General features: G+C 37.4%; 1 protein-coding gene across 8 annotated transcripts in view; it reads left to right on the forward strand.

Moving 5' to 3' along the window:
- The window catches only part of Macrod2 (mono-ADP ribosylhydrolase 2), a 2,017,257-nt gene that overhangs the window by 486,893 nt on the left and 1,513,713 nt on the right, over positions 1–16,651 (forward strand). Inside the window, exon 5 of one of the 8 annotated variants that reach the window (XM_063284993.1) lies at positions 2,741–5,761. The exons of the other annotated variants lie outside the window; for them this stretch is intronic. Within the exon in view, the coding sequence (XP_063141063.1) occupies positions 2,741–2,751 (11 nt within the window). The 3' untranslated portion in view covers positions 2,752–5,761. Of the gene's footprint in view, positions 1–2,740; positions 5,762–16,651 lie in introns of those variants that run through there. 8 annotated transcript variants of the gene reach the window in all.

Raw genomic sequence — 16,651 nt, forward strand, 5'->3', positions numbered from 1 at the left:
ATATCCATCACCTTACATAAGACTCAACACTAAATGAGTCAAAGACCTCAACATAGATAAGATACAATGATTCGTATAAAAGAGGTGGGAAGTAGGCTTGAATATATTAATGCTGGAAAGAATTTTCTGAACAGTACCCTGATAGCACAGGTGTTAAAAAGAGACCTCATAAAACTAAAAAGTTTATGTGCAGCAATCTGCATTACTCAGGTGAAGAAGAATCCTACAGAACGTAAGTTTTTTCCGTAGTTATATAGAATTCTGTTTGAGTCTTCTATTCCATTACTCAGTGTATTTATTTTACTGCCAATAGATGATGGTTTTATACTATAGTTCTGCTATACATATTGAAAATAGGAATGCTCATATTTTCAACAGTTCTTTTCTTATTTAGAATTGTTTTAGAAATCTGTGTGTTTGTGTGTGTATAGGTATGTGTGTGTAGGTATAGGTTACATATATCAGAAAATAAAAAATTCATTCTTTTTTTGTAGAATGTAGATGTTTTAAATGTTCCTATGATGCTCAGAATTTCCTAGGTATGTGTAGTAATGTCCCACTTTTCATTTCTAATTTTACTAATTTAAACCTTCTTTTTCCTTTTTTAAATTTAATTTGGTTAAAGGTTTTCAATATTGTTTTTCTCAAAAAACCAACCATTTATTTTATTGATTCCTTGTATTTTACTTTTGTTCATTTCTATTTCATTGATTTTAGCTGAGTTTAATCATTTCTTCCCATCTCATTTTGAGTATTGCTTTTTCTTGCTTTTCTAGACTTGAGTTATTACCATGGGTTTCTCTATTTTTTTTAAATGTAGGCACATATGCTATGAACAGATCTCTTAAAATCACCTTCTTTGTGTCCCATAACTTTGGGCACGTTGTATTTTTATTTTCCTTCCGCTCTAAACATTTTGAGTTTGCTTTTTCATTTTTGTCTTGATCCGATTGTTCTTCAGTAAAGTTGTTCACTTCCATGAGTTTGTATACTCTACCTAACTAATATGTTGATAATATCTAGCTTTAATTCATGGTGGTGAGATAGGATGCAGGGTGTTATTTCAATTTTCTTGTGTCTGTTTATCTTTGCTTTGTGTCCTCATATGTGGTCAGTTTTGGATAAAGGTCTGTGGGATGCTAAGGAGCAACTATGTTCTTTAGGAGATGTCTGCTAGGTCCATTTGATTTATGGCATCATTTAACTCCAGTGTTTCTCTATTTAATTTCTATCTGGATAACCAGTCTATTGGTAAGAGTTGGTTATTGAAGTCACATCACTGTAGGTCAAAATCCCATATGAGTCAATATGTGCTTTTAGCTGTAGTAGTGTTTACCTTATGAACTTGGGTGCCCTTGTGTTCCTTGTATAAATGTTTAGAATTGCAATATCCTCTTGTTGGATCTTTCCTTTAGTTAGTATATAGAATACTACCTTACCTCTTCTGATTAGTTTTGGTTTGAGGTCTGTCTTTATCAGATATTATTAGAGCTGTACCTGTTTGCTACTCCTTTCTATTTGTGTAGAAAACTTTTTATTTTTTCCCATTTTAACCTAAGGTTATGATTGACCTTGGTATTGAAGCATGTTTCTTGGATACAGAAAACGGGCATATCTTGTTCTCTAATTTGATCTGTTAGCCTATATCTTTCACTGAGGAAATGAGACCATTAATATTTAGAATTCTTAATGAGCAGCGTTTATTGTTATTTTGTTGTTGTATTGGTGTGGTTCACATCTACCTCTTTTGACTAAAGTTCTGAGATTCTTTATTCCTTGTTTCCCATGAGTGCAGTTAACCTTTTATTTTTTTCAGACTGAAGTTTCCCTTCTCATAATTTCTGTAGTGGTGGATTAGTAGACAGAAATTGCTTAAATTTGTTGTTACCATGAAGTTTTGTTTTTTTTTTTCATGGATTGTGATTGATAGTTTTATTCATATATGGTCTTTTAGAGTTTGCAAAACAGAGGTCTATCCCCTTTTGCATTTTAGAGTTTCCATGGAAGAGTCAGATGTTAGTCTAATGTGCCTGCCTTTACATGTGATTTAGGTGAGTTTTGATGTTAGAGGTGTTGCTTGGTACAGATTGCTGGTCTCATCTTTGTTGGAGTCCATTCTTCTGTGGCTGTTGCCCAATCTGAGTCCTAGCCAAATGTGGTGACTGTGGGGTCCTTGGGACCTGACGTGATTCGGAGAGTGTAGGGTCCTGGATAGTTAGCTATTCTACAGGTAGGTGGACAGTCACAAAGGACTGGACATCGCCCAAAAGGAAAGGCTAAAGGAGACTTCCAGGGAGAACTAGGAGACTCCCGTGTCTTCACCAAGAGGCCAGTCCCTTAAAGAGGGTAGGTTGCTAAGCTGGACTCATGTGGGCAGGCTGTAACAGGACAAACCACATAGCTTCAAAACTTGTAATTCAAGTACTATTTTAGAAATTCAGTTATTTGGATGATCCACGGATAATAAAAAACAGAAGCTTATTAAAATTGCACACAGTTTTCATGACTCTTTCAGTGCTGCTGTATAAAGTACCATTGTTCATGATAGAACATGAAGGAAAATCATCTGTGCTTCAGTTAAATTTTTATAAATGTCTATATTTCTACATGTTCAACGTCCTGGAGGTTTGGAGATGCGGGGTAGATGTTGTGGACTCTGGGCAGAGTTGAGGATTTTTGTGTTCTACCACCTCTTGTCTTTGACTGACTTTGGCTCATCTCCTCCTGTGTGTTCATACAGGGTACCGCTGACACATGGTGGAACATGCCTGCTCTGACAGGATAACCTTAAGGCATCGCTGTATGCAGCCCTTCCTATTGTTACTGAGGTGGACTTGGAGAAATTACTGTGTTAACAAAAGAAACCTGTATCCATTTTATTTTGAGTTTCTTGGTCTTTAGTCTTTTCCTCAGAATTCCCTGTAAGCCAATGATCTAGAAATGAACTTTGTGTTGTGAATCTTCTAATGTTGGTGTATAAATCAATACTTTTTATAATATAATATTAGGGAAAATAATCTACAATTAACATGAGTGATTTTCATACCATTGCTACTCTTTGCAATTTTTATTTTTCAAATTAAATGTCAATTTAAAAATAATAAATGGATGAAACAGGAAATTACTGCAAATTACATAGTCTACTTTCTTAAGATAGATTTTTGAGGGAGTCTTTTATAGTAAAATAACCAAGAATAAGTGGGGAATGTGATTATTAGATATTTTTATTCTTCTTTAGAAAAGTAGTTTCTTTCTTTTTTTTCTAAGATTCTTTTTTTTAATCTTTATTACCTTGATATTTCTTATTTACATTTCGATTATTATTCCCCTTCCTGGTTTCTGGGCCAACATCCTCCAGCCCCTCCCCCTCCCCTTCTATATCGGTGTTCCCCTCCCCATCCTCCCCTCTATTACCACCCTCCCCCAAACAATCACGTTCACTGGGGGTTCAGTCTTGGCAGGACCAAGGGCTTCCCCTTCCACTGGTGCTCTAGGCTATTCATTGCTATATATGCAGTTGGAGTCCAGGTCAGTCCATGCATAGTGTTTGGGTAGTGGCTTAGTCCCTGGAAGCTCTGGTTGGTTGGCGTTGTTGTTCATAAGGGATCTTAAGTCCCTTCAAGCTCTTTCAGTCCTTTCTAAGATTCCTTCAACAGGGGTCCTGTTCTCAGTTCAGTGGTTTGCTGCTGGCATTCGCCTATGTATTTGCTGTGTTCTGGCTGTGTCTCTCAGGAGAGATCTACATCCGTTTCCGGTCGGCCTGCACTTCTTTGCTTCATCCATCTTATCCAGTTTGGTGGCTGTATATGTATGGGCCACATGTGGGGCAGGTTCTGAATGGGTGTTCCTTCTGCCTCTGTTCTGAACTTTGCCTCCCTACTCCCTCCCAAGGTATTCTTGTTCCCCTTTTAAAGAAGGAGTGAAGCATTCGAATTTTGGTCATCCTTCTTGAGTTTCATGTGTTCGGTGCATCTAGGGTAATTTGAGCATTTGGGCTAATATCCACTTATGAATGAGTGCATACCATGTATGTTTTTCTGTGATTGGGTTAGCTCACTCAGGATGATATTTTCCAGTTCCAACCATTTGCCTACGAATTTCATAAAGTCGTTGTTTTTGATAGCTGAGTAGTATTCCATTGTGTAGATGTACCACATTTTCTGTATCCATTCCTCTGTTGAAGGGCATCTGGGTTCTTTCCAGCTTCTGGCTATTATAAATAAGGCTGCGATGAACATAGTGGAGCATGTGTCTAGAAAAGTGTTTCTTTTGTCCTCATTTTCTGCTTTCTTCCTATACCTATTTTCCCATGACCAAACATCTCAGAGAACCTTTTATTGTTTCTTTAGGTTCCCTATCTTTTATCTGTTGTAGGTACAGAATGAGTTGATTTTAGCTGATATTAATTCATGTCATGAGGTGAAGCTGTTTAGGATTCAATGTCTAATTCATGGATCATTTCTTAAATGATGGGCATTTTGGCATAATTCAAAGATGTAGTATTCTCTTGTGGAGTTTTCCAATTAATAGAAACCATTGCTTTGTGATAATAAATAGGACTAGTAAAGTCACTTTCTTATGAACGATGGAAATGCTGTCACAGTGGGCTCCAGGACAGTTCTCTTTACCATCACACTTCATCCCGTGAACTTCTCATTAAAGAATGTATCCCACTAGTGAAAACTTTGGAGTATTATTGGACACAGCCTGACTGTGAAGTTTTCAAGACAAGATGCTGCCTGTATTTTGGAAAAGAAAATAACCCTGTGGTATCTGGCAAAGTCACCATTTCTGATGGAGCATCTCTCATGACCCTGAACAAGTGGTACTCTGCCCAGAACTCAGAAGGCCAGAACTCTCTTCCCAGTCTCTGCAACCTCAACATTACCATTTAAAAATATTCTATTATTATGTTAAAGACTATGTACAGTGACTATAACATGCTTGAAGCAGAAGCCATTCTCTGCACAGGCAGGAGTTAAAGAAAATTATGGGCTGCGTTTCTCATCATTTCATAGGATTTCTCTTCCTTATGAAGGCACTTGAAATCTTATAACCACACTGCCCTTTACTGAAACTAATCCTCTCCACTAACAAGCATTTCCATTTGTTAATGTTTATTAGAACAAAAATGAGTTTCAATCAATATTCACTAAGCTTCTTTCAGAGTAGCTTCTGGGAGTGGAGACACACACTAGGCATGGCCCCCAATTCTCAAAGAAGCCCCCACCCTGGTCCTGAAAAATTCTTTGCCAAATGAAAGCAGCAAACATTTAAATGGAGAAATATTTGAAGTGAAAGGAATGTCTTCTGATAACCCTTGGCAATATTAGAAGGCTTATAAATATACTTGGATAAATACTACTAAGTAGCTAAAATAAATTTATTTTTTGAGAATATTTTTATTAAAAAAAAAGAAATTGGTAACCATGTGGATTTTGTACTTGAACCATTTTAAGTTTAGCTTTATGGTAGTGGTATAGAATAAAAGAATGTACAGGATGAGTTTTAATTTCGCATGTTCTCATTTGTAATCATTATTTAAATACCTAGTGATCTATGTCTCTGTAACTTCTTAAATCTCTCAGTTTCCTCTTTGTCCCATTGTGAGGCATTAGTAATATATGTCTGTGTGAGAATGAAAATTACAATGGGTGAAAGCTTCAATCTCTTCTGGGAGGACCCCAACAGATAATGAGTGCTGTTAATAACGGTTGTCATGTTGCTGGTGACTTCTTTGTGGCATCCATGAGCTTCACATTCCAAAGCAAGAATGTGCTACATCAGATAAAGACAAAAGAAAGCTAGCAAAGAGGACATCAGCTGCAGCTTGATGTTGTGGGGAGCTGTGAGAGACTGTGAGACATTCACTTCAGAGTTATCCTGGCCCCAGGGTAGAGGATCTGGGTTATCCATCATCTGTCACTCACTGTCTGAAGGATGCTCTGAGGACACTAGTTCTTACACACTTACAGTTTCCAATCATAAGTAAAGTTGTCCTGTACAGATATAGGATTTCTGGCAATGAGATGGAGAAGGTAACAGTTGGAATTCAGCCAGAAATCTTAAAAGTAGCATAGCTGAGGGACCCATTCATATTTGTTGATGTGACAATGAGAAATGCACTTGATCAGGATGAGATCACTGCCTCTTTATATTTTAGTGTAAGCATCTGTCTTCTGAATGTGAATGTTCAGTGTTTCGTTTTGTTTAAGACTGAATCATTGAGATATAAATGTGGAAGATTTGAGGAGAAATGGCTTGCATAACAGGCCCTGCAGACTAGTGATAAACAAAACTTATCCAACATGCTTTGAAGTTATTGTGGTCATTATATTATTTAATTATAATTTTGAACACTGAAACACTGAGGTTTGCATGCTGATGTCTGTTTCTGGGTTCTGGGAAGCCAGGACTTGTCACTCTGTACTTACTCCTTCAAAGTATTATGCACATGTCAGCCAAAAATTATGTCTAAAGTAATATATATATATATGTATATGTATATGTATATATATATATATATATATATATATATATATATATTGCAAACTGAGGATCCCTTACTATTTACTTCCAGTGAGATTAAGAAACAGTCCCACCACTCCCTGGCATGGCCAGAGGAGGTATTCTACCATCTTCTAATTTAATTATGGGATGTGGTTTCTAGACACGCATCTGTCTAGATCTGCTTTCTGTATTTTGTTTTGTTTATAATTATTTTATAATTATAGTAATTAAGCAACCATGCAGGTCATCAGTAATAATTTTATAAAGCTTAAGATGGTGCATTACATAACATCTAAATGTTTTGTTGTTAAAGTTCACTTTTGAGAAATTGTGGTCGCTGTTGCAAAACATTATGAGCTTGGAGGTGTGTATAAGAGAGATAAGGTCTTTCTCTTCTAGAGTTGTGTGTTTTCAGGTAACTATCATCTCCCGGAAGCACTGAGGGTATCCTAGGATGGCTCAGAAGCTCCACAGCTGCACCGTCATTTACCTGTGTGCACACAGGGATGTCTGTGTCCATGTACACATAGATTCTGTTAGTCACAGTTTAGACACACTCAGTCACTTATTGCTCACAGCATCAATAGTGAAAAGCAAACTCCACTGTTCTTTTAAAATTCTGAAATTTGCCTTATGATTTTAATTTTGAAGACTGGGAAATTATTAGAACTATAGTATCATGAAACTTATATTAGAAAACACTAAGAATTAATCTACTAAAGCTATATATAATTAAGGCCAGTAAAGGAGGTCTCTTTATTACTTTTCAAAGCATAGGGGGTTGTTTATCTATAGCATAGAAATTAGGAGCCACTAGAAATATTTAGATACATGAAAAAGCTGTTGCAGGCTGCAATATGAAATAAATAGTATCACATTTTTACATTGATAGCACTAATTGGTAAGGGCAGCTGTCTTAGCAAGTATGTCCTAACAATAGCAAGAAGCACATTGCTGACTAATAGGTATCTTAGCTGAATAGAAGAAAGAATTTGGAGAGGGATAAGAGGCTAATTATCTTGCAAACCTCCTTTCCAATACTAATTAGATGATGGGTAATAGTGTTGTATTCTGCATAAAGAGTTCTTAAAATATCTCGACTGGTTCAAGGAAAGAGAAGCTACTGTATATTGGGCATTTAGGGGCACATATTTAAGACTGAGAGCTGAGAAAGAGGTTACAACCTGCCATCTTCTCCTACCCTTTCCTTCTGTCTTGCAGGAAATGGATAATGCCACAAAGAAAGTTGGCATGGACCAACTAGAGATCATTGCAATTGGACAACAGGGCAACGGAGTAAACTTGTGCCTTAGAGTTCTTCCCCTGCAGGATGAGGGAGTTGGAGGACATGAATTTTCCATCCATCATGACATTCCCTAATGCAAGAGATGTTGGCCTAGTGGGGCATCCATACTGTGAACAACCTGGCCACACTTGCCCTACACACCATCCCTACTGGTGCCTGTGTTAGAGATGGAATTGCATGCTTGCGTTACCTGTGTGCTCATTCAGAGAATGGGTTACAAGCATGTTTTGAGGTGGTAGAAAAAATACCTTCACATGATTTTCTCATGCACTTTGACACCCTTTGAATATTTCTAGTCCACTGGCATGACAAAGAAATTTAGCAGTATTCATTTTCAATAAATATTCTATATACTTTCGGGTAAAATTATCATGATGTTTTGTAAATTTTTACATCATGTTTTATACATAGTTATAACTTTACATATAGAACATTCCTTACTTTAAAATCGAGCAACATGAGTTTTTTTGTTCATTCATTTTGTGTAAGATTTCTTTTAGCTGGAGGCATTGTGCAAATATTTTTTTAACTGATCGTTTAAAAAGATACTTCTACAGAAGTTTTTGTTGTTGCTGCTGTTTAAAGGTCAAAGACAGGCGATTTAATCAATGTGACCACATTGAGGAAGCAAAGAGAGGGCTCTCATGGGCCCAGATCTGACTTTGCAGCATTAAATGAGCTTTAAATGAAATAGAAAAAAAAAACCAAAAACAACCACAGAAAAACAAAAACAAAAAACAAAAACAAAACAGAAGGACAAGTGAAAGCAGAGGGCAGGAAGTTCGCATGATTAGACAATCTTGGTGAGGACATTCCCTGGATGTTGTTATGATTCTGGTTCCACAGGACTGGCCGAAAGGGGGTAGACTGGTTCTCAGGATGTGACTGTTCCAGCCCTAGGGTATCCAGCCTTGCCCACTTGGGTAATTGCGCTCACCTGGAGGACGCTTTTGCCCCTTTGTTTAGAGTTCACTCTGTGGACGAAGGTACTGCAGTAGGAACAGTTCTGAGCTCCTTGAGCCACAAGCAGGAGGCAGAGAGAACTCGAGGTAGTTGGAATTAAATTCTAACCTTCTTCACAGTCATTTATAGTGATGTAAGATCTCATGGTTCATTCACTCAACACTTATATACGTTTATCTCATGTCAATTATTGTGCTGGGTACTAAGAAAATAATGTTTTCTTTGCCCTTAGAACTTTCAAATCTTAAAATCTTTTAAATACAACTATGTGACATTCCAGTCTTTCATAATCTTCTAGTAATAGGGACCATAGACATCTGACACTTTCATGATCTTTTTCTACATCAGTTACAGTTTTAGCTGAGATTTCAGGCAGCTTAGAGCCACATCTAATTTGGCTTTCCTTTTCCTTTCTGGTCCATTTGCATTGACATAATAAAATACCTGAAAATGTGGTACATCTACACAATGGAATATGCACTCATTGATAAGTGGCTATTAGCCCAAATGCTTGAATTACCCTAGATCCCTAGAACAAACGAAACTCAAGACGGATGATCAAAATGTGAATGCTTCACTCCTTCTTTAAATGAGGAAAAAGAATACCCTTGGCAGGGAAGGGAGAGGCAAAGATTAAAACAGAGACTGAAGGAACACCCATTCAGAGCCTGCCCCACATGTGGCCCATACATATACAGCCACCCAATTAGACAAGATGGATGAAGCAAAGAAGTGCAGACCGACAGGAGCCGGATGTAGATCGCTCCTGAGAGACACAGCCAGAATACAGCAAATACAGAGGCGAATGCCAGCAGCAAACCACTGAACTGAGAATAGGTCCCCTATTGAAGGAATCAGAGAAAGAACTGGAAGAGCTTGAAGGGACTCGAGACCCCAAAAGTACAACAATGCCAAGCAACCAGAGCTTCCAGGGACTAAGCCACTACCTAAAGACTATACATGGACTGACCCTGGACTCTGACCCCATAGGTAGCAATGAATATCCTAGTAAGAGCACCAGTGGAAGGGGAAGCTCTGGGTCCTGCTAAGACTGAACCCCCAGTGAACTAGTCTATGGGGGGAGGGCGGCAATGGGGGGAGGGTTGGGAGGGGAACACCCATAAGGAAGGGGAGGGGGGAGGGGGATGTTTGCCCGGAAACCGGGAAAGGGAATAACACTCGAAATGTATATAAGAAATACTCAAGTTAATAAAAAAAAAAAAAGAAAAAAAAGAAAAAAAAAAAAAAAAAAAATAAAATACCTGAGACTGAGACCATTAAAAAAAAAGCTATTCATTAGCAAATCACTTGGGAAATTTTGGAGCATAGTATGAACAGCTATTTAGCTCCTGTGGCTCTGTCACAACATGGCAGAGGAGGGAAGTGTCCTTATCTTGAAGGGACGAACCACACGGGCAAGGGCTCTCTATGAACAGCCCAGCCTCATGAGAACTGTCTATTTACATCACTCTTTCAAAGCCTCCTATTTCCTGTCACCCTATATCTTGATTCAGGAGATATTATGATTTTTACAGGGAAATATTTTTCTTTAGATACATTTAAACTATTAATACTTTTGAATAAGTAATTTAGTGATATGTGGTGTCCATACAAGTCTCAAAATGCATCGCCAATCTTTCTGTTCAGTTTCAATGTATACATTATTATGGAAAATATGAAAATTAAGTTTTGATTGTCCTGCTACTAATAGAAAAATGTTATAGATATGATTCTTTAATCCAGTGAAGAACAGTGTTATATGAATTAAGTTAGTATTTGAGTGAATAATTCCTTTAGTAATTTTCCAACTGCATTAGATGGATGTAGGCCTCAATGTGGGAAAAGTTCTTGATACATCACAATTTCTTAAACTGTAAATTGTCAAAAGAACAGAGCTCTTAAGCTGACAGTGTATTGGACTCTATATGTATTTCAGATGACCCAGGATGCAGATCAATCACATATAATCAATTCTGGCATCATCATTATTATCTATTGCAAAAATAGCTTACATGAAGGATAACTTGTCTGTGCAAATTGTGTAGGGAGTTACCACTGAGACGTGGCATGAGGTTAAAATATTTTGTAGATGAATATATGATAATAAAATTGTACATTTATCCTGATTATAAAATATTAAAAATGTAGTTGGATATTCTGCTGTTTAAATTTTAATTATCTTCTATTTTGAATGAAGTTTCCCCTGAGCTGTTGCCTAATTTTTGTTATAAAGTTGACTATGTTTTTCACAACATTCTTTTCATGACTGGATTTTTATGCATAGATCTGCAGTTAAGGGAATAGTAGAAGCTCACATTCTCTTTTTTCTGAATGAACCATTGAATTTATTTTTAGGATAATACTGAGTGGATATTTTATCTAATAAAAATTAACTTTACCAATTCTTTTCATTAATAAACATGTTTTTCATTTTATTTTTTAAAATGAATAGTTACTTTTCCCAGGGATGTTGGTTAGTATGTGTGATACCCTAACCCAAAAGCATGTGACTTTTTTTTCTTTCCCTAGTTAATTTTGTCAGAAAATGGTTAATTTATTATTCATTTATATTTCAGTTGGCCCATTGGCTCCCCTCATTCTTACATGGTCCACCTGTTTTTGTTTTTAAAGCTTTTTATTAGAATGAGGTGTAAAATATTCACATTTTAAGAATGAAGGTAGAGCTGAGTAAGGTTTTTAAGAAAGACATCTTCCTTAGAAAAGTGGTAACAACCCTACACCCCAAGTAGGCTTAGCCACTGTGGAGTGTGTTTAAAAACGATCCCTTTGGTGTAGCCCAGAGGATTCCATTTCTTCTGGGCTTCATTATTTATAGAATAGTTAATAAACCTGCTAAACTAGAATTTGGGGTCCTTGGCATAGGTAGTATTCATCATAGTGAGGGTGAGGTCAAGCCCAATCCAGAGTAAGGAACCAGGATAGTTTCCTCTGACCTTAGATTCCTAACCACCACAGAGTACAGCTGGTTATTCAGTGTTGCTGGCCATACAAGTCATTCACCTGTGTACCTCTACCCTTAAATGCGTCACTCCCCAGACAGCAGTTGTGCTCTCCCGGTACCCTCCCTTTGTCCACTTAACATCTGCCAGCTATTACTTTAGGGTTCCAACTCTCACATATTATTCTGCTTTACCAGTTTTTCTCTCTGCCTCTCAGAGCCTGTATTTCTCTTGCTTCACAGGTTGCCCATGAATCAATCCCAATTTTGTAGCTCACACTTGTCCTTAGACCTTTTATTTGTTTGTCTTTAAATGAAATCAGTACTGGCTGCTGGCATACCCCTTGACTTGTAAGGGTGTGGCCAGGTTACCTGAGAAATACTTGTCAAATTCAGTGTAGTGTTGCTATTGTACCCCCATAACTGGGACTCTGAGATCCAGGCCACTAAGTAATTTTCCAGGCCTATGGAGTCCATCTCCAGTGGTCCAGGACCCCAAATGACAATGTTTATTGCATTGGACATCATATGCCCTCCAGTATCAAATTCTCAGCCAAGACTTAATCCTTTCCATGAAGATAAACAATCATGTCAATCTCATTAATATAAAAATTTGTCTTCATCTTCAATAAATACTAAAATTTATGTACCCCCCCCAAAATAGACTTAGGTTTTGTGTGCCCTGTGGTCCAATAAGCTGGAGAAGGGGAACATATTCTAGTAGTTTTGTTATAAACTCTATTCAACTCCCAACATACCACAGTTTGTAGAAGGCACTGGATAATGGGAAGACAAGGGACACTCTCGTTGGGATTCCACCACTTTTTGTAAGAGAGAAAAGTGAGGTAGTCTACTTGTTGAGTATGTGGCTTTAAAATTCCTTTTAGACTTCTAGCAATTTTCAGAGAGAAATGTACAAGATTGAAGCAGAAATTCTTAAGATTTGTACCATCACCTATTTTGAGAAAAACGTGCACTTGAAATTTGATGATCAATCACGCAGGTTAAAATTTTTGTGTTCATTCAAATTAAGTGTATATCAGTATTTTGAGGCATACATCCTTAGAAATGTGAGTTGCTGTTCTACTTTTAAACTAACATTGGGAAGTCCTTAATACAAACCAACCCTAGTATCCTGAGATTCTGAATGCCAGCTAGCTCTACCAATTTGTCAGGGCAAAGTCAGGAGGCCAACGAGTGGTTATTTACCATTTCTCAGAATCTCTGCATACTTTCATTAATTCTTCAGGTTAAACAACAGCCATTATGTCACACACAAACAGGTTCTAGGGCATTAGATAACTTATCTGAAGTGCAACTGAGATTCTAAATTAGTCTACCTACCATATTTCTCATGTTTACTCAGAGGCACCTCCAGCCCACATCTGAGAACTTTCCTTAGAGCTCTTGGTGCCAGAGAGTAGACTTGCAAATGTACATAGATATATTCTGTTAGACACAGAACTACAGATGCATTGTTCTCTAGCTTCCTCCATGATGCAAAGGCCCAGTAAAGGCTCTGTGTGTCCCACCTCCCTTTATTAGGGCATTTTCTCTTCCATGATTATCCAATGTGAGTATGCAGTGAGTTGGAGCTGTGGGTGGAAGTTGCAGCAATTAGTTTTGCCTCAGGTAGAATGCTGACATCAGTGGTAACAAGATTAAAATCTTCTACTCAGCTGTTGTTTGAATATTCTGTTGTGTTCTCATCCAACTCTTTTAACTAATTGGAGTGACTTAACCATGTAATTATTTTCAAATGTTTACAATTATTTTAGATAAATATAAATGGATGTTTGCCTGCATGTGAACAACAAAAGGAATAATTTAGTACCATTGCCAAAATAGTTGAACCTTCCTAAATTATTATTGGGTGGAAACAAATTATATTAGTAGAAATCAAGAGGAACAAATGGTCATTTTTAACACTGAAATGAAATACTATTTTCAGTTGTACCAGGGTAGAGTAGTAGCATTTCTCCAAAGTCTTTCTCCTTATAAATGAAAATCTCCAAATAGCACAACAACAGAAGTATCTGGAAATTGGAAATGGGGGATGTTTGTTAGGGTTCTTGAGAGATGAAGACCTATACAGATGTGACTCCTATAAATTTTCTCATTATTCTTTTTATATTCTGAGGAGGGTATTACAGCAGTGTCTCACCCAGAGTTGCCAGTAGAAACAGAAAGGCAAAATGCTCTGAGATCCCTGTAGACACACACATGAAGGAAGATAGTATAGCAGCAAGTGTTTGGCAATATCATCTAAACACCACTGGACAATTGCAGCGTACAGCACCACCATGCTCACAGTGCTGGCAGGAGCATTATCCCCTGATCTTAGAAGCTAGTAGTACCATTAGATGGTGAAAAATGTGACTTATATGTGGGTTTAATAGAGGAATAATTAGAAATACTCTATGAGACAGTGGACTTCACAATGCTATAGGTTAGAGTAAAAACTAAAAAAAATTAAGTAAGTGAATTAAGATAAGTAGAAGTCATAAAAGAGTATAGGTTATAAATTGATAGACTATTTTATATATCATCAAAATACTAAAAGTGTAAATGAGCTGTGGGAATTGAATGAGTAGAGTAATTCACTTTTAAAAGTTGGAATTCTAATGTTTTCCAACTTCAAAACTCTACATATAAGTTTAGTCCAGACATATTATATACCTAAGTGAAAGAATTAAAACATAAGGATAGTAACCTAAGAATAGACTTTTTATATTAGGCAATGGTTTATTAGTAAGGCATTATATCAAAAAATAAGCATGACAAGAACTTCAAGTCTCTGAAGAAAGAAATTGAAGAAGATCTCAGAAGATGGAAAGACCTCCCATGCTCATGGATTGGCAGAACTAATATAGTAAAAATGGCCATTTTACCAAAAGCAATCTATAGATTCAATGCAATCCCCATCAAAATTCCAATTCAATTCTTCAGAGAGTTAGAAAGAACAATTTGCAAATTCATTTGGAATAACAAAAAGCCCAGGATAGCTAAAACTATTCTCAACAATAAAAGAACTTCTGGGGGAATCACTATCCCTGACCTTAAGCAGTATTACAGAGCAATAGTCATAAAAACTGTATGGTATTGGTACAGAGACAGGGAGATAGATCAGTGAAATAGAATTGAAGACCCAGAAATGAATGCACACACCTATGGTCACTTGATCTTTGACAAAGGAGCTAAAACCATCCAATGGAATAATGATAGCATTTTCAACAAATGGTGCTCATTCAACTGGAGGTCAGCATGTAGAAGAATGCAAATCGATCCATTCTTATCGATCTGTACAAAGCTTAAGTCCAAGTGGATCAAGGACCTCCACATCAACAAAGACACATGCTCCACTATGTTCATAGCAGCCTTATATATAATAGCCAGAAGCTGGAAAGAACCCAGATGCCCTTTAACAGAGGAATGGATACAGAAAATGTGGTACATCTACACAATGGAATATTACTCAGCTATCAAAAACAATGACTTCATGAAATTCATAGGCAAATGGAGGGAACTAGAAAATATCATCCTGAGTGAGGTAATGCAATCACTGAAAAACATGCATGGTATGCACTCATTGATAAGTGGTTATGAGCCCAAATCCTTGAATTACCCAAGATGCAATCCACGGACCACATGAAACTCAAGAAGAAGGATGACCAAAATGCAGATGATTCACTCCTTCTTAAAAAGGGGAAACAAACATATCCATAGGAGGGGATAGGGAGGCAAAACTTAGAGCAGAGACTGAAGAAACTGCCCCATTCGGAGCCCGCCCAACATGTGGCCCATATATATACAGCCACCAAAACCAAATAAGATGGATGAAGCTAGGAAGTGCAGGCTGACAGAAGTCGAATATAGATGTCTCCTGAGAGACACAGCCAGAGCATGTCAAATAGAGAGGCAAATACTAGCAGCAAACCACTGACCTGAGAATGGGACCCCCATTGGAGGAATTAGAGAAAGGATTGAAAGAGCTGAAGGGGCTTGCAACCCCATAAGAACAACAATGCCAACCAACCAGAGCTTCCAGGGACTAAACCACTACCCAGAGACTATACATGGACTGACCCTGGGCTCCAACTGCATATGTAGCAAAGGATGCCCTTGCTGGGCACCATTGGAAGGAGAATCCCTTGGTCCTGCCAAGGTTGGACCCCCAGTGTAGGGGATTGTTGTGGGGAGGGTAAGGGGGAGGGTGGGGAGGGGAAGAGCCTTATAAAAGGGGAGGGGCAGGGGTGTTAGGGGGCTTATGGACAGGAAACCAGGAAAGGGAATAACATTTGAAATATAAATAAGAAATACCCAATTTAAGAGAGAGAGAGAGAGAGAGAGAGAGAGAGAGAGAGAGAGAGAGAGAATTAATAAGCAAATACATTAGACTTAATTAAAATTGAAAACGAATTGTGTTTCAAATTACATCATAAAGAAAATAACAAATGAGTAGCAGAGTGGAGGAAATATTTTTAAATGACACATTTGATAAGGGAGTCCCGCAACTAATATACAATAACTCAACTTTGAAATATGCAAAGTATCTGAGTAGATATCTTCTCCAACCGAGTTACTCAGAGAGCTAAGAAGGTCATTGACAGGCACTGAGCGTAATTCATCAGGCAAATGTAAACTGAAAACTCAGTGAAATCTCACTTTCTTCAGATAGGATAGCTATTATCAAAAAGACAAGTCGTATCATCTACTATCTATGATAAGAGAAACTGTAACCCTCATACATAACTAAGAAGAACACAAAGTGCTACGTTCACCTCGGAAAGTATTGTAGCAGTTTCTCACATTGTTAATCATAGGATTATAATATGAACCCAGCAATTCTTCTATTATGTATATGTATATGTATATATATACACACACATACATATATATGTGATGTAAGAATA

Source organism: Rattus norvegicus, chromosome 3, assembly GCF_036323735.1.
Source record: "Rattus norvegicus strain BN/NHsdMcwi chromosome 3, GRCr8, whole genome shotgun sequence".
NCBI lineage: Eukaryota > Metazoa > Chordata > Mammalia > Rodentia > Muridae > Rattus > Rattus norvegicus.